General features: G+C 35.5%; 1 protein-coding gene across 4 annotated transcripts in view; it reads right to left on the bottom strand.

The window, feature by feature from the left end:
* Window positions 1–20,712, bottom strand: part of RUNDC3B (RUN domain containing 3B) — a 120,385-nt gene that overhangs the window by 15,720 nt on the left and 83,953 nt on the right. For 2 of the 4 annotated variants that reach the window (XM_074192896.1, XM_074192898.1), the window contains one exon: window positions 544–690. The exons of the other annotated variants lie outside the window; for them this stretch is intronic. In XM_074192896.1, coding sequence (XP_074048997.1) covers window positions 544–690 — 147 coding nt within the window. The remainder of the gene's footprint in view (window positions 1–543; window positions 691–20,712) is intronic. 4 annotated transcript variants of the gene reach the window in all.

Genomic DNA, 20,712 nt, shown 5'->3' on the forward strand with positions numbered 1-20,712 from the left:
TCATGAGTTCAACCATTAGTGGTGTCTTAGAACCAAATTCATACTGTATGACTACTCATTTTTTTCAAACTGAATAGAAGGAAGAAGTGAGAAGTTGATGCAGCACCTGTATCTTTTACTTCTCTAGGGTGCTTTGATTTGAAAACAGTCCATTCAACCCTGGCCCCTCCAATCATTACAAAGCACTTTCTTGTAACTGGTTATGTATCCCATTTTCATCCCACAGTCCTAAACCAATGTTGAATTCAGATAGAAAAATCAAAATACTAACTCTTGATTATAGGTAGCTTTAAGGTTTACAAATGTCTTTCTCTATAACAAACCTGTGAAATAGTCCAATAAGCATTATTCTCCCTTTGCTGATGACTTAATTAAGACCCATAGATGTTAAGTGACTTGCCCTAAATCGCATAGCTTGCAAGTGTCCTGGTGTTTTGACTCCACATTCAGACTATACCCATTGCCTCAAGAGAAAGGGATGGTCATATGATTTTAGTACATCTGAAATTTTTAATTAATTTGAAAAAAAAGCATTCCACTTACTCATCCCACTGTTTATTGTGTTTTCGGTAAAGCAAGGTATCCAAGGCAACAGCATTGACATCCAGAGCTCCTGGGGAAGGCCACTGATTGGTGAGGTGGGTAGTTAACTCTTGTCTTGATCTTAAATCATTATTCTTTAGCACAGTCCTGTAAACATTCAGATGGAGAGTGCTTTTGTTTCTACTGTTCTGAAATGGTAGATGACCCTACTGACATCAAAAGAAGCCCCAAAACTCATCTTTTAAACAGGCATGTTAATATTCAGCAAAAAGATGAATAACAAGGTGAGGTGGGCAGCAGCTCTTCCCTGAAGTATATATTAATTCTGTCCCTACTTACTGCTGCATGGTGGTGCTTGCAAAAGACTGCCCATTATCTCCTCAGAGACTTCATTAAGGGATAATGTTTATCTGAGATTATAAGAGAAAAACCCAATGAAACAATAATGGCTGCATCTTAAGGAGCAGGAAGGAATAAGTATTTTTATGGGATCTCTTGTACCAGGCACTTTACAAATATAATCTCATCTGATTCTTACAACCAAACTCTCTGGTAGGTAAAAGTGCTATTTTTCCCATTTTACAATTGAGGAAACTGAGGCAAATAGTGGTTAACTGATTTGCCTGTTAGTAAGTATCCATGACTGGGCTTGAACTCAGGCCTTCCTGAGTCTATACCCAGTACTCTTAACCACTGATCCACTTAGCTATCTCTAAAAATGTTAGCAAAAAGTAGCAATAAAAATGTGAAAAATAGCAACTATATGTGGGTAAGTTTCCCATACTCAAGCTCAGTAACAATTTAGGAAAGATTTAACTAAGTTTAAAAGAATTCCTCTATAGAAAAAAAGCAGAAAATCAAATCAGGGTAAGGAGTGGAGAAAGAGAGGGAAAACTTATAAAACACTAATAGACAGTGGACAAAAACTGTTTTTGTTTAAGATTCAATACTCTCACATTCTAAATATTATCACTAAACTAAGGAAGGAACACAAGTCACTCTATTAAGCACATGGCTGTTCTTCTTTTGCTTTTGGTGGGGGTCCATCTTACCCAGGATCTATGACTTATTGAGGACAATTAGCAGTTGCAAATTGCTTTTCCAACAAGTTTTTAGAACATCATCGATAAACCAATAGTTACCACATAATCTCAAAAGATTTGGCTATTATCCAGTTCAACTATCTTATTTTACGAATGAATATCTGGTATTCTAGTGATTTGGTATTGGGGTCGATGAAGATATTTGAAAGCAGGACTTTCCATTTAGGTCTTTACTCAACTACTATTACTAAAATAGTATTTCAGATAACCTGTATCCTCTAATAGAGAAAGTTTTATTACCTATGTAACCCTGAGCAATTCACTTAACCTGTTTGCGTCAGTTTTCTCATCTGTAAAATGAGAACAATAATAGCACCCATACCAGTAGTGAAGTTCAAATGAGATAATAATGTACATACCACAGCATATAATAAGCATTATGTAAACGTTAGCTACTACCACCACTACTACTACTACTACTACCACCACCACCACCACCACTACCACCACCATTTTGGCATATGAGTTGACCAAATCTTAAGTTAACTTGTGGGAAAAGGTTGAGAGCTTGACAAGAATTCAGAAGCTACCACTAATGCTATTAGGTGAAGCAATTCTTTTTATCACAGGAGGAAGTATCAAAGATGAAGGAATGTTTTGGCAGTAATTGGCCATACATATGAAAAGCAGCCCATGTGCTATCTTTGACATATATGCTGCAGGTGTCCAGTCCTTCCCTCTAGTGACTTGAAACATAAACTGGGTTTACCTATCTATAATAAACCTCATAAATATTTATGTGCTTTTCCTGCTGCTTAGAGGCAGTTAGGTAGCACAGTGGATAGCACACTGGCCCTATAGTCAGGAGAACCTGTGTTCAAATCCAACCTTAGGTACTTGATACTTACTAGCTGTGTGACCTAGGGCAAGCCACTTCACCCCATTGCCCCACAAAAGCAAACAAAAAAATCTGGGGGCTGTCAGCTCAACACTATCAACAGCTCACAAAGTTATAATTAATTACTTCCAGCTGAATTGTGGATACGACATTTTAGGGAGGATTTTGTTACACTAAAATGTGTCCAGAGGAGGCTTGCAGGATGGTGACACACCAGAAGTTGTGTCATACAAGTATCATTTGAAGAAATTGAAGACTTTTAGCCCACAATGAAAACTCTGAGGTAAGGACTGTTTTAGTTTCATCTTTATATTTGCAAGGGTTAGCACATAACCTATCCTTTATCAGTGCTTGCTGAATTGATAACTGAATGATAGTTGTTTGAAAGTATCTAAAGGGCTGACACATGGATGAAGGATTAGATTTGTTTATAAGCATAACAAAGAAGAGTGAATGAATTTCATACAGACTTTTTCTTGATATAATAAAACACTTCCTTTCAGTTAGAGATATCCAAACATAGAGTAGGCTGTCCCTAGGAAGTAGTGAGCATTCAAATAGAGGCTAGATGGTTATTTGGTGCTATAGAATGATCTTTTCTTTGGGGATAAGGTAAACTAGGTGCCTTCTGATAAATACCTTACAATGCTGATACTCTGATTTTGTAAAAAGACTTTATTTAGAAGGGGAAAATACTTTTGATTATATAATTTTCAATTATCACCTAAAATGCCCCCCTCCCCATAAATTACTTCACAACAATATTCTTCCAGGTTAGGATTTTGCTTTATTTTCCTTTCAGAAAGAGAGAAAAAAAGAGGATTGCTGAAATAGCATGTCACTCTCATTAGTGAAAGGAAAATATGTTAAGTTCTTCTCTGAAAATGTAAGTAAAATGTGAAGAAAGGCAGTTAGTCATACCAGATCTCAAACTGAATTACAAAGGGATAATCATTAAAATAATTTGGTACTGGCTAAGAAATAGAAGGTGTCCAGTGGTGGATCAATGGAATATATTAGATATACAATACACAGCAGAAAAGGATCATAGTCATCTTGTATTTGATAAACACAAAGATCTAAATTTTGGGGACAAGAACTGCTTATCTGACAAAAATTGAGGAAAATTTTGAGAGCAGTTTAGCAAAATCTATGTTTAGACTAACATCTTACACCCTATACTAAGTTCAGGTCCAAAATGGATACATGATTTAGACATAATGGATGATACCATAAGCAAATTAGGATAAGGATAAGGGAAGAATTGATTACAAAACAAGAAATAGAAAGTATTATAGAATATAAAACAAATACATTGAATACATTAAATTAAAAAGATTTTGTGGGGGGGGGGGGGCGTGCAGGGACAGAGCCAAGATGGCAGGCAGCTGGAAGGCAGCATTTCCCAGGAACTCCTCCCTCCACAAACTCCAAAAAACAAACAAATTATGACTCTAGCCAAAATTGAGAGGGGCAGAACTCACAGAAAGACTGAGTGATATTTTCCTGGTCCAAGATAACTTAGAAGTTCCACAGGAAAGGTGTGTTTTACCAGGACCAGGGGATGGAAAAAAGCCACACGTGCAGTGCAGCCCAGCCTAGCCCAGTCCAGAGATCACCAGCAACCACTTGAAGGGGCAGGGAGAGAATTCTGCTACACCAGAATGAGTGTGGAGTGAGGAGCACTGGCAGCAGAATCTTCAGTAAGAATCTGGAGAAGCAGCCTGCACCCCAAGAGATGGTAAGGGAATTCTACAGAGACTTCTCTGCTCTCCCTCGGGGTAGGACTCTGCTGCCAGCCTACACTCAGATCAAGGCTGCTGTTTGGGCTTCCATATTAAGATAGCAGGACCCTCCTTATAAGCCCCAGGGCAGAGGAAAATGGGGAATCTACATTTCAAAGCACAGGCAAGAGAGCATAAGACCTTCGAGAAATAAAGGTCCCAGTGGAGTGTCCCCCCCAAAAAAAAACCCAAAGCCTTGGAAGTGCTGTCTTGGGCTGACGAAATGAGTAAACAACAGAAAAAGAATCTGACCACAGAGAATTATTACTTTAGTCCCATGGAAGATCAAAACACATACTCAGATGATGACAAAATCGAAGCTTCCATATCCAAATCCTCCAAGAGAAATAGAAAATGGGCTCAGACTATGGAGGAGTTCAAAAAAAGACTCTGAAAAGCAATTAAGGGAGATGGAGGAAAAATTGGGAGGAGAAATGAGAATATGCAGAAAAATCATGAAAACCAAATCAACAGCTTGGTGAAAGATATACAAAAAAATACTGAGGAAAATAATATGTTAAAAACCAGTTTAGGCCTAATAGAAAAAAGCAAAACAAAAGGCAAATGAGGAGAAGAATGCTTTAAAAAGCAGAATTGGCCCACTGGAAAAGGAGATAAAAAAGTTCCCTGAAGAAAATAACTCCTTCAAATGCAGAATGGAAATAAAGGAAGCTGATGACTTTGCAAGAAATCAGAAAGAAATAAAACTCTTCCAAAAAAAGCCAAAAAATTAGAAGAAAATGTGAAATATTTCACTGGAAATACAACCAACCTTGAAAACAGTTCCAGAAGAAATAATTTAAAAATTATTAGGCTGGGGCAGCTAGGTGGTGCAGTGGATAAAGCACCGGCCCTGGAGTCAGGAGTACCTGGGTTCAAATCCCGTCTCAGACACTTAATAATTACCTAGCTGTGTGGCCTTGGGCAAGCTACTTAACCCCATTTGCCTTGCAAAAACCTAAAATAAAATTATTGGGCTACCTGAAAGCCACAATCAGGGAAGAACCTAGACTTCATTTTTCAAGAAATAATACAACAAAATTTCCCTGAGATCCTAGAAGCAGAGAGTAAAATAGAAATCAAGAGAATTCACCAGTCCCCTCCTGAAAGAGACCTCAAAAGAAAAACCTCCAGGAATATTATAGCCAAATTCCAAAACTCCCAAATCAAAGAGAAAATTCTAAAAACTGCCAGAAACAAACAATTCAACTACCGAGGCTCCATAGTCAGGATTACACAGGATCTAGCAGCATCTACATTAAGAGCTCATAGAGATTGGAATATGATATTCCAGAAGGCAAAAAGATCTTGGTTTACAACTGAGAATCATCTACCCAGCAAAACTGAAAATCGTCTTTCAGGGGAAAAGAAACAGGGGACTTTCAAAACTTTCCTATTGAAACAACCAGAGCTGAACAGAAAGTTTGATCTCCAAGTAAAGGATTTAGGAGAACCATAGAGGGAGTACAGGAGAGGGATTAACTATGAGGAACTTAATGATATTGAACTGTTTGTACTCCTGCAGGGGAAGAAGATATTGATAACTCATATGAACTTTCTCATTTATAGGAGCTGTTAGAAGGAACATATATAGACAGGACATAGGAAGGAGCAGAATATAATGGTATAATATAGTAAAAAGATGGTGTCAATGGGTGATAAAGGAAAGTACTGAGAGGAAGGGAAAGGAGATGAAGAAGAAGCTAAGAAATTTCACATGAGTCAAGAAAAAGCTTTTTCAATGGAGTGGAAAGGGGGAAGGCAAGGAGGAATGAGTGAGCCTTCATTCTCAACAGAAATGGCTCAGAAAGGAAATAATATACACACTTATTAGGGTGAGGAAATCTATCTTACCCTAGAGAAAAATGAGAATAATGGGACAGGATAAGGGGGAATGGGGGGGGGAGGGGGGAATAGGTGATAGAAGAGAGGAAAGATTGAGGGAGAGGGTACTCAGATTCAACATACTTTTGGACAACAGGATGAAAGGAGAGAGAGAGAATAGAATAAATGAGAGTGGGGAGAAAGAGAGTGGAGGTACAGCTAGTAATAGCAACTGTGGGAAAAATATTGAAGCAACTTCTTTGGTGGACTTATGATAAAGAAGGCAACTCATCCCAGAGACAGAGCCATTGGAATCTGACCACAGATTAAAGTACAATTTTTTTTCCTCTCTCTCTATTCTTGAGGTTTCTCATCTTCTGGGGGGGGAGGGGATTTATGTTTAATGTTTACTCTTATAACTCATTCAATTTATATCATTGTATAGCATGGAAACAATGTAGAGACTATCAGACAGCCTTCTGTCTGGGGGCAGGGAAGGGGGGGGGGAATTGTAAAATTCAAAACCTTACAAAAATGATAGCTACATGTTACTATTGTATATAATTGGAAAACAAAATTTGAAAAATTTGGGGAAAAAAGGTTTTGCACAAACAAAACCAAAACAGCCAAGATTAGAAGGAAAGCAAAAACCTAGAGAAAATCTTTTACAGCAATTTTTCCTGATAAAGGCCTCATTTCTCAAATATATAGAAAATTAAGTCAAATTTATAATATGAATTATTCCCAATTGATAAATGAGCAAAGGAAACAGTTTTCAGAAATCAAAGTTATCTCTAGTCATTTGAAAAAAGTTCTAAATTACTATTGATTGGAGAAATACAAATTAAAACAACTCAAATTCTACCTCATACCTGTCAGATTCACTAATACGACAGAAAATGAAAATGACAAATATTGGAGGGGTGTGGGAAAATTGGGAGAGCAATACACTTAGTAGAATTGTTAATTGATTCAGCCATTCCAGAGAGATAATTAGAGCTATGCCCAAAGGGCTATAAATCTGCTTGCTTTTGACTATTAGTTCTATATCCCAAAGAGATAAAAACAAAGAATCTATATGAGTAAAAGTATTTGTAGCAGTTTCTTTCGTGGTGGCAAAAAATTGGAAATTTAATGGATGCCCATCAATTGGGAAATAGCTGAACGAGTTGTGATACATGATCATGATGGAATGCTACTGTGCTATAAGAAACGATGAGCAAGATGTTTTCAGAAAAATCTGAAAAAATTTACATGAACTGAAGCAAAGTGAAGTTAGCAGAACCAAGAGAACAGTGTACAAGTGTACACAGTAATAATAATGTACAGTGATCAACTGTGAATAACTTAGCTATTCTCAGCAATATAAAAATCCAAGACAATTCTGAAGGACTTATAAATAAAAATGTTATCTACCTCCAGAAAAGAACTGTTAGAATTGGAATTCAGAATGAAACCTACTTTTAAAAAAAAAAACCCTTTCTTTTTTTTTTCTTTTTTTTGCCGTTTCTTTTTTCTTATGTTTTCTTTCACAACATGATTTATATGTTTTCTTTTATCAAATTACTTGTTTCTCATTGAGAGGGTTAGAGGAAGAAAGGTAGGAAAGCATTAGGAACTCAAAATTATTTTAAAAAATGAAGGTTAGAAATTATTTTATATGTAATTGAAAAAATAAATTAAAACTTTAAAAACAAACAAATTATTTTATCATTTCACATAGGGAAAAATAAAAAAACCAGAAATGTTGATTTTTCACAGAATTGTCTTAGAAGTTCACTAATTACTAATATCTTAAATAATTAATAATTTCCCAACTAATCTTCTCTAAATGCCATTTCAACATCCTCAGGGCATTGGGGACTGAAGAGTTAAGGTCCAAATCTGGGAATTCTACTATCAGTGACCATGAAAATATATTTCAGAAGTTAAATTTATTTAATTTTTCCATCTTTTTTTTCCTATTCTTCTACATTCCCCTCTATGTATGTTCTTGGAATGATAAAGCTCAAGCTTTCTCTAGTGTTTTCCTTTCGATGCTTTTTTGCTGTGGAAAGGCAAAACATAATAAAAGGCAAAATAAACAAACAAACAAAAAGGCAAAACAGTTTATAATTTTCCATTATCCTTCTTTGAGGGAAAAACATCTCTACATCCTGAGCCTCCTTTTGCAAGCTTCAGATCAGCATCCAAAATAGCCTTTTAGTAACATTGGGCTGAGGCTGGCTACTATCCATAAAAGGCCTTAAAGTTTCCACATTTATAGTTTGTTTCCAAGGAGATGATGACACAGAATTTTGATTTTGCTTCTGTTGTTATGGATCAGTCATAAGATAATTAAATTAGCTTATCCTTACTGCAATAATCAACAGTAAAACTTAATTAGAGCATAACAGACTTTCCCTTTTGAGCCAACATTTTTGTTTTTTGTTTTTGTTTTTTTGGGGTTTTTTTTAGGTTTTTGCAAGGCAAATGGGGTTAAGTGGCTTGCCCAAGGCCACACAGCTAGGTAATTATTAAGTGTCTGAGGTCGGATTTGAACTCAGGTACTCCTGACTCCAGGGTGGGTGCTCTATCCACTGTGCAACCTAGCCACCCCTGAGCCAACATTTTCAAAGGAAACTGAGTCTTATCTTTAAACATGGCATAAAAATAAATAAGACCAAAGCTCTTTCAAATTATACCCTAGACTAAAATCACGTTTACCCTATGTTAAAATAATTTAGTATAGAAAAACGTATTTAACTTATTCTATTTGTTGTTATATGGAGATAAGGCACCAAAGTAGTATAATGTCATTTATTCTGTTGCATTAGCATTTGATTTTTTTCATCAACATATACTTAGCCAACAAAAGACAACCTGTTGAAATTCATAAAATCAACAAAAATATTCTTGAGGGAAAAACTAATGAAACTGTTTGCTAATATTATTTTAGGTAATGTTCAAAATTGAAGGTCTTCAATCAGAGGCAAAATGACCACTTGGAAAATAGGCCCATTCCTTTTCATTTTTACCACCTTCCCTCTGAGAATATCTTTCATTTACAGTCTCTATATATTGTATTTACAATTATTTCCCCATTATCTCCTTTATGAGCATGAAACTGTTTGTTAATATTATTTTAGGTAATGTTCAAAATTGAAGGTCTTCAATCAGAGGCAAAATGACCACTTGGAAAATAGGCCCATTCCTTTTCATTGTTAACACCTTCCCTCTGAGAATATCTTTCATTTACACTCTCTATATATTGTATTTACAATTATTTCCCCATTATCTCCTTTATGAGCATGTGAGCTCCTCAAGGATCAGGTCTAGGCCTTTTGCCTTTGTTGCATACCCTGCCCTTAGCCTGGAATTTACTAGCAAGTATGTATTAGAGTAAATTACCTCTGAGGTCCTTTTCAGATATAAGACTGTGAAATTCTGTCACATTAACATTAATGGAAAAAGAGTACCATATTAGTAACTTAAAATTTGGAAAGTATTATTTTCTGGAATATGCTATATAAAGTGATGAAATCTATTAATTAAAAAGAAAAACCATGGAAAACTTGCAAGAAATAATGAAGAGTGAAATGAGCAGAGCCATGAGAACACTATGTAATAACAGCAATATTGTTTGAAAAAAATGGTGAAAGACTGAGTTATTTTGAGGATTACAAATATTCATATCAACTACAATGGAACTATGAAGAAAGATGCTATCCACCTCCAGAGAAAGAACTGATAAATAGAAATATGCAAAGTATAGGTTTACATATATATATATATTGTCTGTGTGTGTGTGTGTGTGTGTGTGTGTGTGTGTGTGTGTATGTGTGTGTGTGTGTGTAACAGTGGCCTTCTCCAGCATGGAGTAGGGGAAGAGAGAAAAAAGTCCACAATAGAGAACAATGACAACAACAAAAATTCAGAGGAAAGCACTGAAAAAAGGCAGTTTTGAAAATGATATGTAGTATTATAATAGTTTTTGAAGTGTGAAATGGAGATTCATGGTTTCATATCAAATCTTTTCTTGCTTTATAGGTACTTGGAATTTTTTATCTTTTTATATTGAAGCTCAAAATGAATAACTTTTTAAAAAAGTATTGTCCTCACAACAGTCCTATGAGGTAGGTAGAACAAGTATCATTATCATCAACTCAAGAAGAGGAAATAGCTAGTTAGAGATCTTAAAGTAGCCCAAGGTCAAATGATTGTGTTAGATGAAGGATTTGAAATCAGGTGTCCTGACACCAATAGGGGTTCTTTTTTTAATCTACCCTGATCCTTTCATGAAGTTCTGTCATGAAAGTAAGCTGCCAATCCTCAATCCCAAACATAAGAAACATCATAGAATCGTAAGAGTTTTAGAGACAGGAAAAAATCTTTTTTTTTTTTTTTTGGTATTTTAGTTATTTAGTTATTCATTTATTCATTCATTCATTTATTTATTTATTTAGAATTTTTTACAATTTTCCCCCTAATCTTCCCCACCCCACCCCAAGAAGGCAGTTTCCATGGTATACATTAATCTAAGTTGAATGTGATGAGAGAGAAATCATAGTGCCTGATTGTCGCACTTAATGGAATGAGCAAGTCCTTCAAGGTTGGTCATCACCACGGGAAAGAATCTTAAAAAAATCACCTTAAAACTTCAGATATTTTTCTAAAGAAGGCATTCTATCTTTTACCTCAAAGAAGTCTTTGTATAAACATATTTCTACTTATAAAATTCGACCCCACCATATTTTTAGTGCTTAAAATCCACAGCATCATATAGGGTTTAAACCATATATAAAAATGAATTAAACTGTCAATATTTTACATGGAGTATCTTTTGTCAAACCACCAAACTGACATACTAATGAGAGAAATTAATTCTATCATTACTTACTTTTTTATGAATTAAACTAGAATTTAGCAGCAATTTGTAGCTAAATGGAAGGAAGGCTAATGGCTCTCCTCAGAGAGGCAAATAAAGGAGCAATCCTGGGACTGTTGGTATTAATATATGCAAAAAGATTACAATAAATATGGTTTCATGGGATACTTTGTCATCTCATTTTGTAGTGGTTGTGAAGAGCATAAGCAAAAACAAAAGTCGAAAACCCCACCATTAAAGCTGTTGCAACTTATACCCATTCATTTCAGAGAATGAGATAGAGAAATTTTATGAAGAACTCAGGTACCCTTGTATTAAAATGACATATACTTTAACACTCTGATTTCAAAGCAAAGGTAGCCAAATGGGAGGATTGAATAATGATGGAATATATGCCTCGAGCAAGAAAGTAAAAGAGGGAAAATGCTATTTAGTAGACTCCATGAAAGTCTCATACTTTCTATATCATCACAAATCCTTTCTTCATGATAGGAGCTGAAGTCTCCATTTTTTTTCATGAAGGCACAGCACAAAAATATGAAGTCATCCATATGTTAATAGAAAATACGACAAAATATGAATGTGTGAGTGTTGAGTCCCTTTCCTGGACTCTTATGTTGAGTCCCAGTTCTGGATTCCTTCAATCTTCCCCAGGTGAGTGTGGGAGAAGTGGAACACAAGGATGACAAAGGAGACAAGTTTTTCCCTCAAGATCTCCAGGTGCTCCATTTATTTACCAAAACACCAGTGCTTAAATACCTTTCCAGTCTCTCATCCACTCCCACTCCCAAGGCAGTTAGTAAAACAAGGTTCTGATGTTCAAAGGCACCAGGTGATGATAATCTACAGTATTCCCACACACAACAGTACCAAACGTGAGATTTTAAAATTAGCAGTAGTGGAAGTTTTGACGACTAATCAGAACAAAGATAAAAGTCAAGGCCAAATTAAAAAGATGAGAATTAAAAAGGGCACAACTAAACAGCTCTAACCTGCCCTACTTAAATGAACATTTGATGCTGGAAAATGACAAAAGGAACAGATATCAACAATAAACTACTATCTTTGGAAGCTTAACCAGCATCAAAAAACTGTCACAATGAGGAGGTCAAAAGACAAACTGCCTCATCCAACAAAACCTTTAACTCCCAACATGAAAACCTGCCAAAGTGATGACAACCAATTTTTTTTTTTTTACCTTCTGGCTCTTTTGTTGTTTCTCCTGCTATGATTGAAATTTCAAAACTATCAGTGAATGAAATGAATCAACTTTTGATACTCTATTTGTATTTTTTTAATCAATAATACTTTCTCTTATTTTGTTTTTTGTAGACATTTTGCAACTGGTTAGGTCTTTCTTCAAACTTAAATGCATTTGGAGAGTATTGTGTTAAAGGGAAAGGGTGCTGGCTTGGTGCCAGAGAGGGATTTCTGTGATTCACTTATACTCTCTAGTACTCTTTTCGAATAAGTAAAAATGAGGAAGGAATGGGATATATGACATCTAAGATCTTTCTATATCTAAATCTATCATCTGAGGTTCCTATGACCTAAGTCCTAATTTTGTCTCTTCCATGTATCTATGTGACATTGGACAGATAATTTAAGTTATATGAGCCACAGTAAGCATTTGTATAATGAGGGGATTAGACCAAATGGCTTACAAAGTTTCTTTCTGCTCAAAATCTATTGTCTCATAAATTTGAGAAATTCTACCACTGATGTATATCACAACTTATTCATGCCTACATGTTATATACAACTCTTGTCAATATTCTGCAATAATTTGACCCAGGGGGTTTACCCACAATACTGGAGGCAGTCCTTGCTTTGTCCAGACAGTTAAGGGTGTCTATGAAACATTATGGCTGTTCCAGCTCTATTATCTTTCTATTGTACAATTCCTGGATGATATAGTTAGTCTTATTAATTTTCAGAGTTCTTTAATGATTGTATATTGCCATCTACTCATACCCACCAGAAAGCTCTCCAGTTGATACTCATTTTTAATTCTTCATTGACTTTTGCATTCTACATCTTGATGTCAAACAGAAATGATAGTAGAATATTAGCATTAAAAATATATGGCCATTTTCTGCTTTAGGAGTCAATGATGGAGTTTTGCCATTTCTTTTTTTGGGGAGTGGGGGTGGTGCATTTGCAAGGCAGTGAGGTTAAGTGACTTGCCCAAGGTCACATAAGCTACTTAATTATTAAGTGCCTAAGGCTGGATTTGAATTCAGGTCCTTCTGACTCCAGGGCTGGTGCTCTATTGACTATACCACCTCCCTGCCCCAGGTTTGCAGTTTCTTAAAGGCAATCTGGCCCTTTCTACTCTTCTTGTACAACTTGGCCCAATTTGTTGTCCATCTGTAATCATAGATAATATCCATAGATTGTTCATCCAAGTGCATGTTAGAATTTGGCCAATAAACATTCTATATCCATTTATTCTTTCCTATGTGAAAGGACTAAAGACTAATTTCCTTTGAAAGATTATAGATTTTTTTTCAAGGGGCTTTATAAATACCAGGGCTTAATGCAACCAACATAATGACATCTACTAATAGGCGCTTCTGGAGGATCTCCTCATCTGTATGGAATCTCTCTTTAATTTGGTCTCTTGGTTTTCTATCATAGTGATAAACACACATATATGCACTTTTGGAAAACTACCATTAAATAAGAAGTCCTGCATTAAGTTATTTCATTTTGTCAAAAATGTATTTCAAAGTAGAGAATAAAAGAGAAATTGGATAAGTTTAGAGCATTTAAATGTTAAGGAACTCAAAACACAGAATCTATTTAAACCAAGAGTTGCAAAATAGCTAACATGACCAATTCAATCTTTCCCACAAATATTCTCAAATTCCACAAGATGGCAAGATTTCCCCATCTTGAAAAGCTGCCCATTTGAGATCAAGAGCTCAAAAGTGGTAGAGAGAAAAGGAGAATGAAGGAAAAAATACCCTACTTTGATTCCTCACTAATTCGATGGTCAACTGCTTATATGTTCTTTGAACAAGACCAAGATCATATATATTATAACCCTTTGATGCCTGCTATTACTACATTTGTTTCTTTACCTTTTCTCTTTGTGAAACAATTTTGACTATTGTGGCTGTAGGTCCAAAGGTTTTCCCCTACCCTGACTTCTTCCTGTTGTTTTCAATAGTTGGGTAGTATTAGATTCCAAACTATGAACTCAGTCAGAATATCCATAGTAAACTATAGCAACTGAAAAGTTGTGTTGGAGAGCAGAGTGGCTAAAAAAACAGGATAAAAGGTTGGCAGGCAAGGCCCAACACTAAGGAGTGAAGGCACAACTATATCCCTGACCCCCAAACACCCAAGAATAAAAGGGTCCAGTTTTCTCCAGATCTTTTCCAACCTTCGAAGAATTAGAAAAGGGACAAAATCAATCCTCTTCCATAAAATTTATTGGGAATATTCTCCCCCAATTCCCCAAGGTACAAGAATATTATTTTTTCAAGTGAATATCTTTTTCCAGCCTTTGTTACCATACAAATATTATTTCCACAGTCATGTGTTGTACTAACATTTGAATACCTCCATAAGAGCAGTGGGCTTAAAATCAGAAAGGCTGATCTTCATCAGTTCAAATCCAGCTTCAAACACTTAATAGTTTTGTGACCCTAGAAAAGTCACTTAAATCTGCTTCATTTTCCTCATCTGTAAAATGAGATGTAAAAGGAAATCGCAAACCATTTCAGTATCTTTGCCAAGAAAATGCCAAAATGAGGGTCACAAAGAGTTGATATGACAGAAACAATCAACAACAAATAACAATTTTCATTTACTTTCCTTTGAATGAAATATTTTGAAAGAGGTTATAAAGAAACCAAACTATTGCAAGTTCTAGAATTATCTGATTGAATCCAGTATCCCTTCAGTATATATAGATATTAGTGAGCAATTTAATTGAAATAAAACCATCAGAAGCCTTACGTTTGATTTTTATTTTAAAATGCTTAAAATAACTTTAAGAACATAAAGTGTTATTCAAGCATTTATAAAATTCACATTCTGGAGAAGTGAAAATTTATGGCAAAAATCATGACAGAGAAACATATGGTAAAATGTAAGGGCTTCTTTTGTTGTTTTTTCTGCTTGTATTTAAAATCAACATTTATGAAGCAATGCCCATGGCATTCCTTGTTATTTTTCTCATTTTAATGACTTACTGCTGGCCAGCAAAAAGCAGAGATTTATTTATAAGCAACAGCACCATTCCATATACTTCCAATTGTTGCAAAGCATTTGCCTCAAGTAGGGGGACAGCTGGTCCCTCACTGAATCTCTCAACAATATAAGCAATCTTTATCATTACTAAACCCAGAAAGATAAATACTATTCATGGAAAGTTAACATCCTTTAACAAACACTGCAAGGAGTCAAAAAATAAAAAGAGAATAGATAAGGGGTATATATATATATATGCCAAAAATATTCATAGCAGCATTTTATGTGTGCATGTATGTGTTTATGCATGTTAGCAAAACATAGAATAATGTAATTGAACATCAATGGAGGAATGAATGAATACATTTTTATATAAGCAAATGATTCAATATTATTATGTCACAACTAGGATGAATTTAGAAAAAATAAGATTTAAATAATTTGATGCAGAAAGAAATAAAAAGAACCAAGAGAACAATACTCACAACAGGCAAATTAAAATAATGGAAACTAACACTAAAAACATCAGAATTCAAAATAACAATGTTTTAATTTTGATTCCAGAGAATTATGATGAAATGTACCTCATTAGACAGATAGGAAACTAGAAATGCCAAAGAGGGCACATATTATTAAATATGGCCAATGGTTCAGTTTGTTTTCCTTAATTATATTTATGAGGTGAGGATTCCAATTGGCAGAGAGGTTTTTTGGGGTGAAGTGTTATGATATACAGAATTTATCAACTGCAATTAATGAGAATTTATCAATTGAAATTAATGAACAGGGCAATCATGACTTTTCCCTAATAGATAATATATGATAATATGAAAATCTATAATACATGAAGGGGTTGGTCAGCTTCACATAATTTTCTCACCAATGGAAGGAGAGAAATAGAGATTAGTCAAAGAAATTTGGATATAAGCCTGCATTTGGATACAAGGAAAGGATAGAAGTTTGTAAAGGAAATCTGTACCTATGTTTCCTCAATGTAATATGCGGGGCGGGGGGTGAGACTAGATGGCCTCTAAGCTTCTTCCAGCTAGAAATCTAGGATCCTATTATATTATGATTAGCTGAAATTTCTTATCATATGGAACTGTTCCTTTCTTAATGGAGTATAGTATATTAGAGGGGAGCACTGGATCTTGGAATTAGTATATTTGGTTTGAGTCCCAGCTCCCTCACACACTGGGACCAAAAGCAGATTACCTACAATCTCTGAGCCTCAGTTTCCCTATCTGTAAAATGGAGAGAATACAACACTCCCCCCTTCTGAGACTGAAAGAAAAGAGTCTTGTTTCTCTTAAAGTTCTATAGATAGGGGCAGCTAGGTGGCACAGTAAACAGAGCACTGGCTCTGAAGTCAAGGGGACCTGAGTTCAAAACTGACCTCAGGGACTTAATAATTACCTAGCTTGTCACTTAACCTTGTTACCTTGCAAAAACAAAAAATTAAAAATAAAAAAAATTTGAATTTAAGTTATGCGGGCAGCTAGGTGGTGTAGTAGATAGAGCACCAGTCCTCAAGTCAGGAGGACATGAGTCCAGTTCAGCCTCGGAGACTTGATACTAGCTATATGAACTTGAGCAAGTCAACCCCCTTGCCTTGCAAAAACAAAAAAACAAAACCAAAAAAGAATTCTATAGATATTTGAAATATTATTTTTATTTAATCAACTTCTAACAGAGAGAGAGAGAGATGCCAAAATTTAAAAATCATCCCAAGAATGCCAGAGATAGAGAGACAGAGAGACAAAGACAGAAAGAGGAGAGGGAGAAGTGAGAGAAAGAAGAGCTAGAGAGAGCACATCCAATTTGGGAGAGCATGAAAGGTTTTCCTTAGGAGGTGGTCTCTGAGTAGCAACCTGAAAGAAATTAAGGGCTCAAAGGGGCCAAGGTGAAGAGAAAGTTCAGGTGTCCCAGGAATGAAAGGAAATAAAATGGAGAGTCTGGTGATAAGGAGCCATTGAACAACCTTGAACATGGGAGTGGAAGGATCACACCTGTGTTTTACAAAGGTCATTTTGACAGCTATGAAGAACACATATTAGTGACGGGAGAGAAAAGGAAAAGGGATGGGGAGGAAGGAAGGAAAAGAAAGAGAATAACATTTATTTATGGCACTTACTCTGTACCAAACTGTGCTAAGCCCTTTATAAATATTATTTCATTTGATTCCCTCCCAGTAACCTTGGGAGGCTGATGCTATTATTATCACTATTTTACAGTTGGGGAACTGAGGCAAACAAAGGTTAAATGACTTGCCATGGGGTCAAACAGCAGTGGATATAGCATGGAACTTGGAGTCAGGAAGACAAATCTTCATGAGTTGAAATCTGGCCTCAGACATTTAACCCTATTTAACCCCATTTGCTAACTCCTCATCTGTAAAATAAGTTGAAGAAAAAAGTGACAAAACACTCTGGTATTTCTACCAACAATGGGGTCACAAAGAGTTTGACATGACTGAAAAAAATAAGTGAATGACGGCAACAATTTCCTGAATCTACACCACCTCTGGAAGCAGAATGACCTCTCGGCAGGCTATTTCCACAGTCCAGGGGAAAAGTATTAAGGGCCTGAACTAAGGTGGTAGCCATAAGAGTGACCAGATGAACATTGATGCCAGAGATTTTGTGGAGGTAGAACCAGAAGACTTGGCAATTGATTGATCATGCAGTGGGGGATGGGAAGTTCAAGTAAAGTGGAAAAAACACAAACCTGCCTGCAGAGAGGGAAGGATGGACGGCATAAAGTATGAAATGAGAGAAGAGAGTATAATAAAACCTCCAACTTGTAAATAACACACAACAATTCTCTTCCACAAACATACCATCTTCTCTGTCATTTTCAAGCATGCTATCTTCTGCAGCCTAACAAAATATCTCACACAATCTGAGAGACTTGTGCAGCTTTTATAGAACATGATAATCTACAGAAATTTAACTGCACTGTATAGGGAAAAGGAAAATCTCCAGTTGAAAAACAAACTGGAACACTTAATCTCAGGAAGTTCTGTTTGACAAAGTCACTTCAAATAGCACATTATATCATCTTCAAAACATCTCAAACTTGTATGTTATTTTGAAATATGCTTATTTATATATAAGTCATAGATCTTCCAATACACTGTAAGCTCTCTAAGAGATAAATGTTGACTTATCTCTACTATAGGAATTGTTAGAATAATATAGATGATGGAGAAAGACATTCCATTTTATATCCATTCTTACACACATTCTGACACAAAATAGAAATTTTTTAAAAAGTGACATGTTGTTTCTTATTGTCAAACACTTAATTATGGATCCCTTTCTCTTCCAAATTTCCAATTTCTATCTGCTGGTCCCTACCCTGGTGCACACAAACATGCCAAGAACTCCCCTATCTTTAATAAGCTGTGATGTGATTCTCCAATTCGGAAGAGCTTTATTACCTTTTCAATAATGAACTCTTAGGAAAGGTTATTTGTACTTGTTGCTTCTACTTCCCTGCAGTCTGGCTTTAGATCCTGCCACTAAATTGAAGCAACTCTCTCCTAAGTTACCAATGATCAAATCCTAATAAACAAATCCAATGACCTTTTCATAGTTCTTACCTTCTTGACCTCTCTTACCATCCCTCTGCAGATGACACTGAAATCTACCTATGCAACTCTCACCTCTCTTCTGGTACCTCATTTTTGATTGCTTCTTCATTTACAGTTGGGACTCCTGTTGGCATCTTAAACTCAATATGTACAAAGAAGAACTCTCATTATTTTCCTGTTCAAACCTTTTTTATTTTTTAATTTTCAACTTCTTTACTTCTGTTCATAGGAGTCTATTTAAAGTTCACAACCTAAGAATCATTATCAATTTTTCTCACTCTTACCTCCCATATTCAATCTTTCCCCAAATCTTGTCATTCTACCTGCACAAAACCTTTTTCATCCATCCCTTTCACTCTATTCATATGATCTCCACCCTGGCTCTTCTACCACCAAATCATATTTAAATTATTACAAAAATCTCCGAATTTGTCTCCCTGCCTCTTAACTTTCCCTTCTCCAGACTGTCTTTTACAAAGCTGTCATACTTAAATCCTTGAAGCACAGATATAATTTTTTTTTTTAGATTTTTCAAGGCAATGGGGTTAAGTGGCTTGCCCAAGGCCACACGGCTAGGTAATTATTAAGCGTCTGAGGTCGCATTTGAACCAAGGTATTCCTGACTCCAAGGCTGGTGCTCTAGCCACTTCGCCACCTAGCCACCCCCGAAGCACAGATTTGAACATACCATTCCTTTACTCAAGAATCATCAGAGATTCCCTATTCCTTCTAGAATAAAAGACAAATTGCTATAAATATAATAGTTACATCCTTTCATAGTCTGATTTCAGATTTCAACCTATCTTTCTAAGCATATCATATTACTCCCCTTTATAAACTCATATATCAGTGAAGTTGGTTCACTTGTCTCCATATATAAAATTCCATCTCCCACCTTCATATCTTTGCATGTCCTGATTGCCACAAATGTTTTAGATCAGTGATTGTATAGATGTGCCCATCAGCTCAGAAAGCAATAACTGGTAATTAATATGGATTCCTACTAGAAGGCAAGTGATCAATTCACTGTATAGGATTTTCAACAACAGAGATCCAGGAATCCTTAAGCCAGGGTCAGACAGTTAATCTCTCTCTGAGAAATAAATTTAAGGCTGTCATTTAGTCATTTAGTTGAATTTGTGTGCACTGTTACAAGACACCACTTTACCATTTTGTCTGTACTCATCACAGAACTTTTTAATCATCTCTTTCAATCCCTCCATTTTACAGATAGACAAACTAAAAGTCTAAAGAATTTAAGTCTAGTACTGGTGGTGAGCCCCAGATAGAAAAAGCTTTTGTACTCTGTGGGATCCTTGACAAGTCCCTTAAATCTCTCTAAACTCAGTTTCCTGATCTGTAAAATGAATATAATTATAGCATCTACCTCACACACAGGGTTGTTGCGAAGATAAAGTAAAATTAATATATATATATATATATATATATATATATATATAAAACAATTTGTAAACCTTAAAGCACTATATAAATAAATACATAAATGCTATTTAGGATTTTATGACATGTTTTGATATTAAATAGCCAATTATGTGTCTAATTTGTATAAGCACTTAAGCACTAGAAAAAGTAATGTGATCCTGGTTAGAGTCTGATCTCTGACACCCACTGTGTGACACTGGTCACAACACTTATTTAGGGCCCCAAGGCAACTCCAAGACTCAGTTGTAGAACAAAAGCCCATCTGTATTTGTAGAAGTTTCTCATGAGGGACCACCTTACATCAGTGAAATAACAGGAATAGTAAAAATAAAATAAAAAGAAAATAAAGTTAACCGGCATTTATCAAGTGCCTACTATAAATCTTAGGACAGGTGGGCAATGCAGTTGATAGAAACTGGGTCTGGAGTCAGGAGGACCTGAGTTCAAATTGTCAACACCTAATCACAATGTCATGAGACTTATGTGATTTCACTTATGTGAAAACTAGATTT

The sequence above is a fragment of the Macrotis lagotis genome, chromosome 7 (assembly GCF_037893015.1).
Source record: "Macrotis lagotis isolate mMagLag1 chromosome 7, bilby.v1.9.chrom.fasta, whole genome shotgun sequence".
Lineage (NCBI taxonomy): Eukaryota > Metazoa > Chordata > Mammalia > Peramelemorphia > Peramelidae > Macrotis > Macrotis lagotis.